This window comes from Dermacentor andersoni, chromosome 10, assembly GCF_023375885.2.
Source record: "Dermacentor andersoni chromosome 10, qqDerAnde1_hic_scaffold, whole genome shotgun sequence".
In the NCBI taxonomy this organism is placed as follows: Eukaryota; Metazoa; Arthropoda; class Arachnida; order Ixodida; family Ixodidae; genus Dermacentor; species Dermacentor andersoni.
The window spans coordinates 121384323-121397840 of record NC_092823.1 but is presented as its reverse complement, the minus strand read 5'-3'; the positions used below and the strand labels follow the sequence as shown (position 1 = coordinate 121397840).

Here is a 13518-nt window from a genome sequence, read left to right as displayed (position 1 = left end):
GGGAAGTGGCGGAAGCAGTTCACATAATGAGAAAAGGTAGTGGGTGTGTTAGCCTTCCGTAACCTTATCTTTGAAGGAAATGGGCTTGCTAAACAGGAGTGAACAACGGTGTAAATCTCACCCGCGACCAGGAGGCAATGTGTTGGGAATGACAGGTGCTTGCTTTATTTACATCGAGCATGCGCGCACGCTTTATGTAAGGCTTTAAAAAGCCATTGTGTTTTTTTCTAATAAACGCAGTTCCAAGTCAGCGCCGTGTGTGTCCCATCCTCTATGCTGTTGTCCGGTGTACGTCTTTAGCTCTGTTTTCTAAACATTATGGAAAACCACCAACTCGCCCAATCTGCCGTTCTTCTTCAGGCATTCACCTCTTCAAGCGCAATCACCTCGTAACAAACGCCTGGAGCAGCAAATCGCACCTTGCACTATGCTGCACAGTATCGATCGTGCAGATCCAGTTACACGCGGCGCCAAGAGATGGAGCGTTCAGGGTTCTGAGCCGTGCGCAAACGCCTCCCCCCCCCCCTCTCATCCCCAGCGACGGCTGCCCGCAGAGTGTCTTTCTCGTCGTTCGGTTCGCCGACGATTTCCCGGGAGAAACAGGGAAGAACGGGATATATGGGTCGTCGCCCAACCGATGCCGTAGGCTTCTCCTCGATCTTTATTGCACCGGCCGGCGCGGCCATATTGCGCTTGTATCGTGGCTGTCCTGTTGCTGCCTCGCCCATGTACCCCTTGGGAGGCTTGCGTCAACATGGGCTCTCGGGTCGCGCTTCGCTTGTCACACGCCCTGTGCTCCTCCCTAATTGTCTCTGTATAGCTTCCGTACTCAGCCCGATCCCGCACTCTTTTCCCGCCACTTCTGCCGCCCTTATTATACTCCCCACCTGCGATGCACCGCCGTTCTTGTCTCAGCAGAACGGTGCAGCACTGTGTACACCGTGCCTTCACAGTCATCAAAGTCCGGCAGCGTTGTGAACGAGGTCAATTGGGACTAGCTTGTGCATTTGCGAAGGCTCGGATTGAATTACGCGTGTAAAGAGACACTCGCGGGAATAAGCGGACGGGACAGATAGCTAACTAGGACTCTTCAACCGAACCGCCGCAGTGTCTCAGCAGCTACGGCGTTGCCCAGCCAAGCACGAAGTCGCTGGTACGATTCCCAGACGCAGCGGGAATCTCTCGTTAGACCATTCGCCACAATATGGCGTCACCAACGCGGCTTTTCAGGCCAACGTCGTCGGTCTTTCGCAAATAGTGATACGTATACATGCAGGTTATACGTGTGGTACGTGGTGCACCGGCAAGTCGTCCTAGTAGAAGGACATGCCAGGATGGCGATGGCGCGAAGGAGCGACGACTGGAGCAGCCTTATCAATGCAGTAGCCGTCGTTGATGAGGTTTAACAACCTCTTAGGTACTGCAACAATCTCTATACGTAGTGAAATCTGCGGAGCTATACGCATCCAGGACGCAGATTGAGCAGTCGCACCATCAATGTTACTCGTGGAGAAGCACGCACAAATGTGGGACTAAGTTTATCAACTCCTTACAAGAACAGACCCGCCAGAGACCAAGGTGGAAGCCTGCTGGCTCAAAGGCCCAAAGTAAGCGGAGCCTCGTCGTCTTAGCGGGGAACAGACGATGGCTAAGTATCAACGTAGCCGTCCGGTCACTCTGCTTATACTAGGACCGTTTGTTTGCGGTCGCAGAGCTTGCCTATGAGGGTAAGGGTATAGTTTCGGGAAAGACAACACCGAAGGCTGCATATTCCTTGCCATCAATACGTCAGAATTGGAACGGTCCTTAAAATGGCGGCTACCAGGCGAAATGGACAGACTAGCTGACAGCTGCATACACCGAGATTTCGAATTCACCCTCATAGGCAAGCTCTGCGACCGCAAACAAACGGTCCTAGTATAAGCAGAGTGACCGGACGGCTACGTTGATACTTAGCCATCGTCTGTTCCCCGCTTCGAGCCTCGATCTGTGTAACGAAACTTTTGACGACTTGAGCACTTCTGTTTATTTTGCCCGTCGGCAGAATTAACGCCTGCAGAAAGTGCCACACTTTATATATATATATATATATATATATATATACCAGCCAGGCACGAAGGCGATGCTGACTAATTATGGTAGCTGGTGTGACGACCTTGACCAATCACGAGCTTTGAAAGCAAAGCGTTATTTGGATGTTGCAATAAAGGTGTCCTTCGCGGAGAACTTCGGAATGTACAACTAGCGTCGTCAAGACGCACCCAGGCCTGCCCTATCAAGAACCGTTCGTGCTATGCTAACAGATATGGGTATCCAGCGGCTTCCCTGATTGGAAGGCCTCAGCTGTCTCTTGCACAATAGTGCACCGTACTATCTAAAGAGATGGTGAGGCACTTTTCTTTCCCCGTCTGTTCCTGGTTTCCCTCAGTACTGCGTGGAACTTCTTTCATTGTGCTTATTTTATCGCGACTTCCTTTACCAATGTCTTCCTTGTTCCCACAACAAATACATGCGGTACAGGTTCTCTGATGAAGAGGCGTCGGCCACAGTTTACTTTTCTTCCTTCCTTAGTTCTTTCTTTCTTTTCTTCTTCTGTCGCTTTCGTGTACACCTTTCGCTGATTCCGAGGGGTGCATGGCGGAACATACATTCGCAATGTTCTTTTCTTCCAGAAGACTGACAGCGGAGATTGCTTATTCCAGACGCGATTCAAGCGCCCATGCCCACCTGGGACCGGGAAAACAATCCATGTTGGTTGACAGCGTGATCCGCATTGACGCGTACCCCCCTCCCGTCTTTGTTGTTCCAGCGTTCTCGCCGACTTGCACAGTTGACACATTGTCTCCGAACGTCGAAATGAACGTCGTTCGCTCTGTTAGCAAGTGCGTGGACGCCCTATCGGCAAATCGCTTGTCTGCTAGATATCACTTTGCATTGACTTCTTTTTCTCTCATTATCTGGCTCTTCTCTAAGTCGCAACTCGCTGCCTCTGCTATCGTTCACTTGTCCTTCTGAAGGCGTGCTACTAAAAGCAACAATCTGGCATGTTAGTCAGAGTGGCCATTTAAATGGCAACTGCAATGAAATTTAATTTTGAGTAAATTGATTATAAATGAGCAGTATATACTGTCGAAGACATTTTGGCAAAGCTGCGTGCAGGGCTCGCAACTGTCTAGTGTTCTTATAAGCAGCTTCTATAGTTTCTACAGAACACCTAAGCTGACCACGCGGGGTACCTTGTGGTTACCAAGTATGACGTACATTTCAGCACGTCACCTCCGAGATCTTTTCCAGCGCGCCGCGCAGGCATGAAGTCGTGCGAACGCCTCCTATGATCTCGGAGATCATGTGAAAGAACCGCGTTCGGTCGTGCATTCTTCCATTGAGCGGTAATGCCTACCTTTTCCGTTGTTCTCAGTTTGAGTATTAAAACCGCATACTTTATCCCATCCTTCAGCGCTGCATTCGTCGATATTTCAAACGCAACACTTTATGCAGAGGGTGCTCCATGTCTGCATTATCTGAAACTAGGCATTTACATGGTACAAAGTCTGATTGCAGTTTGTCCTTAATTGATAGCAACAAACAGACAGACAAAAAATAAATCCTTGAAACACGGGTTCCCCAATTTATTTTAGTTTAAAACTCTCAATCACGTTAATCTCGTGGCTATTGTTCCCTGTCTGTTGACGCTATATGAGATGATAATTTTAATCTCTTCCGGAATTTTTTTGAGGATCGCCTGTTGCAGATAACACAATTCTAGTCATTGAGCTGGAGCATTCAGAGAAGCGGACATCACTTGCACGTAAAATCGAAGCACATATTCAACTAATTAAAATTCACTAATCAACTTCTAAATAATTACTTTATGGGACATATTGAAATTTACGAATTGTAGCCGGTGAGTTTGAAAAGCGTGTTCATTTGGAATGGATTTCTTGAGTGACCATTTTATGTGTATAAATGCGTTACGATTTATGCGTTAGTCGGACACGTAACGCGGACGCGACATACGCTGGTGTGCCATAATTTCTGGCCCCCATTCAGGCCTGTAATGGCGTCGCACAGGCACCCCTATATACTTTGCTCGCAAAGAGCCGCGCTAGTAAAATTACAACACTTCCAGGTTAGAGCACTGTTATTGTTTTGCACCTTTAATATTTAATAGTCTGAGATGAAATTAAGATAAATGGCATGCGCTGTCAGTGTCATGTCTCCTGAAATTTGTTTGCGGGCTGCCATTCTGAAAATTCCGAGGTTATAATTTAGTCAACAACCTAAAACCTTGCATGAGCAAAGTTTATTTCGAATGAACAGCGTAGCAATATAACCCGCATTTACGGCAGGGGACAGCACATATCATACGTATACGTAAATATATGCGGAGCCCCATGGCGACGCCGACGCCGACAGCGGCAATAATCTCCTTGGAATGTCCATATAATTGCTATCGTGATCATAAGTTTACGAATAGGCTACGTCGCTCTATTTGAAAAAGTCTTTTAAAGCGAAAGCTTCACTGGCAGCCTACTTGCGATTTCACCGTAGCGGTGCTCCGAGGAGGCACATGACGTCACAACGCGCGCCTCGCCGCGGGTATTTCTCTCTCTCTCTCTCTCTCTCTCTCACTCCCTAGTCACTACTGCGCATGCGTCACTAGTAGCAGCGAGCCACAGGTGTTCCACCGCTGCGCAGCGCCGCGCCTCTCCGCGGCCGCCGTTTGGTATGACGTTACACCGCTTTCCTCGTCGTTGCGCGCGCCTCCGCTCGCTTCGCCAGCTGCGTCGCATGCCTGATAACATGTCGGAGGATTTAAAAGGAGAGTTCGCGTGCGCCGCAACCACAGCTGAGGCGGCAGTATGGACGGCGACAATTTATTGTGTTGTTTTTCCGTGTTACTAACACTGAGCTGTATTATCTCCGGTTGCAGCGTGGCCGGCGGTTTCCGATGGTTGGCCGAGGGCGCCGTCCGACCTGGGGCGCCCCCTCTACCCCCCGCAAGGGGGCCTGCGACGGGGGGACTCACCACGGCCGCCTTCCCGTCTGGCTGTTGCTACTGCTGCTGCCACTACACCTCGCCTCACTCGTCGCGACGCAGAGGTACGAACTTTTCGAAAGGGATGCTCGAAAGTACGAAATTTTGTTAATCAAACTGAATACGAATGTTCGGAAAATTCTCGGTTTCCCCTATTGAATAAAACACTGTACATTCCCTTAAAAAAAAAAGAAAGATGGAACTATAATATATATATATATATATATATATATATATATATATATATATATATATATATATATATATATATATATATATATATATATATATATATATATATATATATATATATATATAGTGCGAACTGCGAAGTTCGCTAAAGAATATTTTGCCTGAATTGATGCAGGATGTCGTGCAAGATGCGAACGCAAGATAATTGCAGAGTACAGCGGAAAAAAAACAGAAGAACGCTTGCCTTGAATTACCGCGGAAAATGCTAACTCTCGATCTTGGCTCAGTATTTTCTGTGGAGATCAATTAAGAGCACACATTTGAGGCAACCTTCGAAGATTTTCTTTCTTCTTTTTTTTTTCCCCGACAAGCATTATAACAGCCATTCTTATAACTCATTGCTCGACCAAGAATGAATATACTGCTGAAATCTTGAATCGAATACGATTTGAGTAACAAAGACATTTTGATTCGTGCTCGAAACGTGCTGTGTTCGCATACCTATACCTTTAAACAATATTGCGGATGCATTATTTGCCCTCCAGGTCATAACATGCATTTGCTTCTCATAACAGTAAAGAACTCGTAAAAACGCAAACCTTTGAAACATAGCATTCAATACGAGAACTAACGAGGTCTTCTGACATTAATTGTCAAATCACGTTACACTTGCTACTTCTGCAGTGATCATTGTCTTAATATTTGCCAGGCGATAACCCTTTCGGTGTTCTCCCTTGAAAATTATTTAAATCGTGGAGTTCTATGCGCAAAAAACCACGATCTGATTATGAGGTCCGCCGCAGTGGGGGACTCCGGATTAGTTCTGGCCACCTGAGGCTATTTAACGTGCACCTAAAGCTAAGTGCAGGAGCGTTCTCGCATTTCGTGCCCATATAAATGCGGCCGCCGCCGCCTCCGGGATCGAACTCAAGACCTCGAGCTCAGCGGCGCAACGTCACAGCCACTCAGCAGGCGTGTTATTCCCTTTCCTATGGTCAGCTGCGGTCACGCGAGTAGTGGGTTCGTCTCCTTGCGGCAAAGGCTTGAGTTAGTAGACAGCTTTAGTTTAGCGTTTGCAACTGAACGTAAAAGCATTACGTACGTAAAGAAATAGCGTCGTCCTCACTGCGCATGCTCAGAACGTTATTGGGTTTCTGCGGTTTACGCGCGCTATTATAACGTACGTTATTTTGGCGAGTTTAACGTCCGCAATGTTTACGGACGTTAAGAAGTAGCGTTGTCGAACATGGCGGCATCCATGGCTCCCGCTTCAGCGCGAATTCTCGTGATGGCTACGCTCTCACTCGCCTTTATCACCAGTAACCATTGTAATGAACTTTCGCTTCCTCTAAACTCACCTGAAAGGTTAGTTATGAGCGCATAGCACGTCCATTTTCTGAGATCGTTCGGTGGTTCTGGCGCCCGTACGCTTAACGAGACGCTTCCACATAGCAACAGCAGGATGGTTGCCAATGGACCGTCTTGGCTTGGATACGTTTGGCACGAGGCACCAGAAGGCGCCCTGTTTTATAACGTTTTGTTGACGTTTGTGTTTTCGTAAGGTAAACTAAAAGACTTGAAAGGACACGCACCGTAACGTCTCGCAAAGGTGCTTGCGTTTAACGTACGTAAGGCGACAAACACTATTCTAAACCTGTCTAGTCAAGAATAGCAATCACTTTCATTGTGTGGTTCAGCGTTCCCGAACCTGAGCTATAGTTGTAAGGTACGCCGTAGTGGAGGACTCCGGGTTCATTTCTTTACCACTTTAACGTGCACCCAAAGCCCAGTTGCATTCCACCCTCATCGGAATGGGGTCCGCTCCGACCGAGAATTAAATCCGCAACCATAGTTCAGCACCAGAACGCAATAACTCCTTAGCAAATTAGCAAAGCAGAGGAGATGCGTGGGCGTGATGGTACATCTTTGCAAGACGGAAAAAAACAAATTATACACGCAGAAACGGCGACAGCCGCAGAGACGGTGCCAAGGCGCTGTGTTGAAATCTCCGCCTCTTTCCTAGCTCCCCCCTTTCCAAATTTGCGCAGTGTGTCGTTCGTCGTTCGTTTGAAAGCTTAGTATAGGTATACATGGTGCGCCTGTCCGGGAGGGGGGGGGGAAGGGGGGGCGCTCTAATTTGGAGTTATATTGGAAACTACTCTGCAACAGCGCTAGCGCAGCGACATGCAAGGGGACACTGTCGGCGACTGACTGAGACGGAGACGAGCGGAAACGATGGAATCGCAGGCGACGCGTAAAACTGGGACGCAATTTTGGAGCTATTATTAGATTTAGTTATTGAGTTATCCGAGTTATTGGATCCCACCGTCAAGAGGAAACCCGCAAACTTTTGTACCGATGCGAGTCAGCGCCGGTGAAACCACGCGGAAGCTTTAGAGAGCCGTGGAGAATGAAACTAATGCTACACATATACGCACCAAGAATTCTGCTGTAAGGGCAAGTCTTTATCGCAATAAAAAAGAACTAATGCTAGAACTTAAAGCATGTATAGCATACCTGACCAACTCAAGGAGACTAGGGGACTGTTTATCACCGCACCGTTTCAATAGGAATGACAATAAATCATCATCCTCCTCCTCATCATCATCATCATCATCATCATCATCATCATCATCGCAGATTGGAACATTCAAGTTTGTTGCCTATAGGCCTGCCCCTCGTGTGCTGCCCGCAGTGTTGAGGAGGACTTAACTAAATTAATTCGCCTTTGAAGTCGTTTTAGATCCTCTATGGCTGTTCTGAGGAACGCTTTACACCTGCGACGTGACACGTGACAAGCTCAGAGACGTTCTTAGAACATGACAATGTCCGTGACCTCGACTGCTCCCCGCTTAAGCGCTTATGTTACTCCTGCGAGGTACAGGGCTTCAATAGGACTCTGTAAATAACTTGTGTTGGCGTATGTAGCGAGCGTGTGTGTGTTTATTAAGCGTGAAATTTATTTTGGTTTGTTTTTAATCTCGCCGCCTTTCTTTCATCGCTCACCATTTTATCTCGAATAACGTGCAAGACCTATCGAATAGGCTACACCCTCCAGATATGATTAATCTTTCTCTCTCTTCCTAGAACTGTGATAGTACGTGTCATGGAAAAAATCTTTTACTAAACGGCTGTGTATTGTATGCGTAGTGTTTGTGACCCTTATGATGTGTCGTTTTATAATATGCCATGTGTATTATGACACGTTATGTGTCTGTACTGCGTCTGTGGTTGTGACAGTTATGAAGTGCCATTTCATTATGTGTTTCTTTATCTTGGTGAAACTGTGCGATGCATTTTCATGTGGCCCATGTGAGAAAAGAGTAACCGGTATTAACTGTTGAAGCCAACATTTCCGTATTTATGTCAATAAAAAAAAGGCGCGTAACACGAGGGACACATTAAACGAGGAGGACAGGACATGTGCGCCGACTACGGCCGCGCTAATGTTACACCGTTCTAACAAGACGCAGAAAGTTAACGGGAAGATAAAGAGTTCGAATGATTATTAGTGTTCGAACAAAGGATATCCAGGGGACATTTTCACAAGAGGTCTTGTGTTCGTCCCGACGTAGACGAGTGTCTTTGTCGAAAGGTTGGCTCCAGGAACAACTCTTGTTTGAATACTGTTGATTTCTCTATCCTCTGGCTCAAGAGTCTAAACGGAAGCAGACATGTCGTAGTTCGTGAGCGCTGTTCAAAGCATACACCATTTAAATAAGAGAATTCGCCTGCATAAGTAACAAGTCCGTCACATCCCAGGCGCGTGAGGTAAGCGTTGTGGACCACACACTGTTCTCCCGGATGTTTGTGATACGTAGGTAGTCCCGAACGTTTATGAACGAGGTGACGGGCATATGAGTTAACCTGCAGACGGAACCTGAAGTGAACTTTGTGTTTAGGCCTACCATCCATTCAGTACGCGAAGGATCGGTAGATGAGAACCAGAAAGTGTACACGTCATTGGGTTAGCAGCATCGACAGACGTGATGAGAACTCTTGTGTAGTTGTTTTACTGTTGTATTGGTGTTACATTTATTAGTTTCCCTCTTATATCTTTTCCATTTCTTTCATTTTTTTATTTCAATGTTATTGCTTTCTTTCGCTTGTTCTGCATAACATTAGATAAATGAAGTAGCCGAGGTGCTCCGTGCCTCAATATCCCTCCACAACCACCCATGTTGAACAGAAAACAACAGAACAGAGGTTATTACCGTCGCTGCCTATCGCCTACTGTTTTTTCGAGTTGCACAAATAATGCATATACCAAACCCAGGTCAGTCATACTGTTCTGCATTGTGCCTACAGCAGCTCTACGGCTACGGCGGGGGTATCCCCGCCTACCGCGGGGGCACTCTTGCGGCGGCGGCAGCAGGCGCAGCCCATCTTCCACATTGGCGCCGTGGTGAACCCTCCGGACAGCACCAGCTACTTCGCACAAGCCATAGAGGACGCCGTTGGCGAACACGGCATCACGCTCTACGCACAGACGGTCCACATGAACTCAAACCCCATACGCATAGCACAGAGCGTCTGCGAAAACCTCATCTCCGCACAGGTAAGTACTCGCGCCAGTTTCAGTTTGAGTTTATTATTCGTTCATAACAATTTGTTACAAGAAATAGTATATAGACAAGGGTCCCAAAGTCAGAGACTGCACCGGGACCCTTGGATTAGAATTTATATAAACGAGGCGAGTTATACAACGAGGCTTTCTCCGCACAGACTGCTGTCGTTAAGGCTCCTTTACACTAGCATGCCAACACGACACCGATTTCGGTTTGCCGACTGTCGATGGCAGCGCTTTTCTTTCGTGTCACCGTCTCTGTCACACTGTACCGACGCCCACAGTCTGCCGACGGTCGCTGAACAGAGGAAGACGCAGGGAGCGTACGAAAACCTCGTGCGGGAGTTAGCTCTCGAAGACGCTGAAGCCTACAGACGATGGATACGAATGGACGCAGCCGCGTTCGATGACCTTCCACGCAAGGTCATCCCACTCGTCACTTGCGTCGGCGGCGTTGTCGTCCTAGTGTGACAGAGTGCTTCTCAGCGACACAGTCTGCCGACTAGTCGGCTAATGGTCGGCGTCGGTGTCGTGTTGGCCTTGTGTGAATAAGCCTTAGCAAAGAGCTTTCAAAACCTAGTGTTCCTCGAACGCGCCGGAGCAACAAGGAAAAGATTACTGCGCCTGCTGACTACCTTTCTCCTAGACACTGAGTTGGTCAATTGCTTAGTGACACATTGGCATGGCGCGCCTTTCGCATTGACCTGTCGGTTCTTCGAGCTCGGGTCAGTGGGCAGGAGGAGGTGAAAGAAGAGGAAGTCGGGGCACCATGTGGCTCGGTGCATGGTTTTGTCTTTCATGAGCGTGAGAATAAAGTGGCAATTTTTTTTAACTGCTCCGAGTAGTCCACGTACAGTTGCTGGTGACCAGGACGTGATTCGAACGCGCAGCCCTCAGATGTCTGTGATATCTACAGTAGCTCGCAACAGTGTTAACACGCATGTGATGCTCGGGCGGAACCATTGCCGACAAAGCATGCCAAGCTGATCCCGTCTGATGCAAAGCCACCGTCACCGCCACCAACTTAGCAAACAGCTGCTTAAGTTAGAGAATGCCTAATATAGGTTGTGACTTATTTAGATAAATCCGGAAGGGTTATTGTTGACAGTGTCAAATTCCGACATGTTGGCGTTTTGAGCCAATCGGAGGGGCCATAGCAGCTTTGGGATTCGTCAATACGGTGAAAGTTGACAGTGACGATAATAGTACTCCGATGGCAGTCGTCGTCAGCGTACCCTGCGGGACATTCAACACTGTATGAAAAGTTTGCATAGTTTGAGGCTTATCTTGTTTGCTAACAGTATTCGTTATCTATCATGCGTGCCTTTTCTTTCTTTAGAGACTTATGGTTGCAGATTACTGGGGTGGAGGGTGGGGTTTCCTGAGGTGTAAACCTGAGGTGATTATTATTATTATTATTATTATTATTATTATTATTATTATTATTAATTATCGGCATCCTCTCTGAAACGGGGCGGTGATAAACAGTCACCTAGCCCACTTGATTTATTCAGACATGCTATGTTTTTCTTTATCTACCATTTTTGTATACATCTCCTTAATCTTTTACAGCGAAGCTGTTCATGCGGACCCTGTGCCCTCGTTGTAGCACTTCACTAAAGCTATCATCAGCAATGGCTCGAGCGTCGTTGTCTTCTTCCACAGCTGGATCCGTTGCGGCTCGTCATTCCTGCGCAGAATTTCGCTTCTGTCGTCGTAAAGGGAAGGCCGCGTTTACGGGTGTATGAGCCATTGCTTAAGGGGGTGTGAGGCATTCATTGTCTTACGTGACGGACTGATTTGAATTCGAAGCAATTCAGTTTTGAAGAATCGCAAGCGGCCATGCCGGGCGGATGCTGCTAACCACGCCACCGAGCAAACTCGAGACATCGAACGCAAGTATCAACGGCGGACTGTGGACATACCGTCACTGACGTCGTTCTCTCCCTCGCAGCCAAACGTGTGTGTAACCTCATTAGGAAAAACAAAGGCGTCAATCGTCAAACCAATCCAACCAATCAGATGGTTTTGATTTCACATTAAACCTTGCTCTCATTACTGGTGCGCAAAGGGGTGGAGCTACTTGCACGCAAAAAAAAAAGCACAGAAAAACACAGACAGAAATCTCACGCGTAGAAAAAGAAAGGCAACACTGGAGGAACCGCAAAAGAAGCACTCCTAAAACATGGTCGCCACGCGAAGCACGCAATTAAAAGCGAAAATGAGGTGAAAGAATGGCGAAACAAGAGATTTACAATATAGGCTGCTTGCGAAGTCTCACTTGCATGCTGTATCACTCCGTGTAACTAACACAGCTCCACTGTTCGACCATCTTCACGGAGTGTAGAGGGCGGTGATTTTTTCCCCTTGAATATATACCTTGTACCGCTACCTATGACTGTAAGAGATGCTGTCGTATCAATCTCTTCCCTGTTTTTTTTTTTTTTTTTGCACCAATACGCTAACCGTCTCTTGCTCATCTCGACTGCAGACCGGTTGACGCTTCCGTCCACTTTAAACCCAACCGCTTCTGGAAGGCGTGGGTTACCTACGGTTCTCACTGGGTGGACCCCATCGCATTCCATTAGGATGTGCTGAGTGGTCTCCGGATTTTCGCTGCAGCCTACAGATGCCTTATCTGGTTCCGAATATTTGCTTCGGTATGTTTTTGTTCTTAGGCAACCGGCTCGAGCCTCAAGTAGCAAGGCACTGCTATTTTTCTTATCGTACAAATTTTCCTTTCTAATTTCTTTCTCCTCATTCTTGAGAATCTCCATGGTCCCTTTGGTTTCCATTATTTGCGTCCAATTAACTGTCTCTGTTTCCCTCACTTTCTTTCTGATGACTTCCGGTTGTCTATTTACAGTTTCAATTACCCTGTACTTGGTTGCCAACTGCCTTGACCTCTTCCTCCATGCTGTGTCCATGCTTTTCAAGTAGAAATACTTGTGCACTTTAGCTGCTCATTTACTTTCGTCCACGCTCCTGAGTCTTTCTTCGAAACTAACTTTGCTCTGTGATTTTCTGAAGTCAAAAGCGGCCCAACCCATATCTCCCTGCACTGCCTCACTTGTGGGTTTACCGTGGACTCCCAAAGCCAACCGGCCAACCTGAGCGCATGACTTGGTGGCGCCAACTGGTAGCACAGAGCTCAACCAAACACAGAGCTATTGTTGTGGTACTCAAGTGTATTCCGCTTCGCTGCTGGCGTTAGTAATCGGCCTCGGCGTAATCGTGAACACATTGCCTTTCTTAATTTTTTTTTTCTGACAAGAACAATTGGGGAACATGAAAACGTATCTACAAGGTGTTGTGGTTATATAGATTGGGCGTATCAAGATGCCACTACCAGCATACGGTAGCACGGTATTATGTAAAAGGCCAGTGTGTAAACCGGAATACCGGGCATGCTAAAACTCTCTTTTAACCCTGCGCGCCGGGTAATTAACGATATGCGCGTTATGAGCATGACATAGCATTGGCAGGAAAGTGGCGAGCGCAGAGTTTGCAAGAAAGGAAACACAATCAAATACGGGTTACAACTATTGTTTGGGGACAAGATAGGTCCCATATGGCATTAAATTTCTTTGTTAGAACAAACGCATAAAGGTGAGGGTAGTGCTGGCGGTACAGAAGGCGGGGTTAGCCTGGCGTGCTTGGCCAGCAAGTGTTCCACCTTGGTAACACGGATGTTTCTCCTTACGTTCGCCAACTCTGTGTC

At 47.3% G+C, this 13518-nt stretch overlaps 1 protein-coding gene and 1 long non-coding RNA gene across 4 annotated transcripts in view; one reads left to right on the top strand and one right to left on the bottom strand.

The window, feature by feature from the left end:
- Nucleotides 1-13518, top strand: part of Nmdar1 (NMDA receptor 1) — a 156058-nt gene that overhangs the window by 92421 nt on the left and 50119 nt on the right. For all 3 annotated transcript variants that reach the window (XR_008615117.2, XM_050192426.3, XM_050192424.3), the window contains exons 2-3: nucleotides 4934-5103; nucleotides 9539-9788. Coding sequence is in view for 2 of the 3 variants with exons in the window: in XM_050192426.3 (XP_050048383.1) it covers nucleotides 4952-5103; nucleotides 9539-9788 (402 nt within the window). In the remaining variant the exon portion in view is untranslated. The remainder of the gene's footprint in view (nucleotides 1-4933; nucleotides 5104-9538; nucleotides 9789-13518) is intronic.
- LOC140213741 (uncharacterized) overlaps nucleotides 1-13518 on the bottom strand; it is a 56905-nt gene that overhangs the window by 30650 nt on the left and 12737 nt on the right. The gene's annotated exons all lie outside the window — the stretch shown is intronic.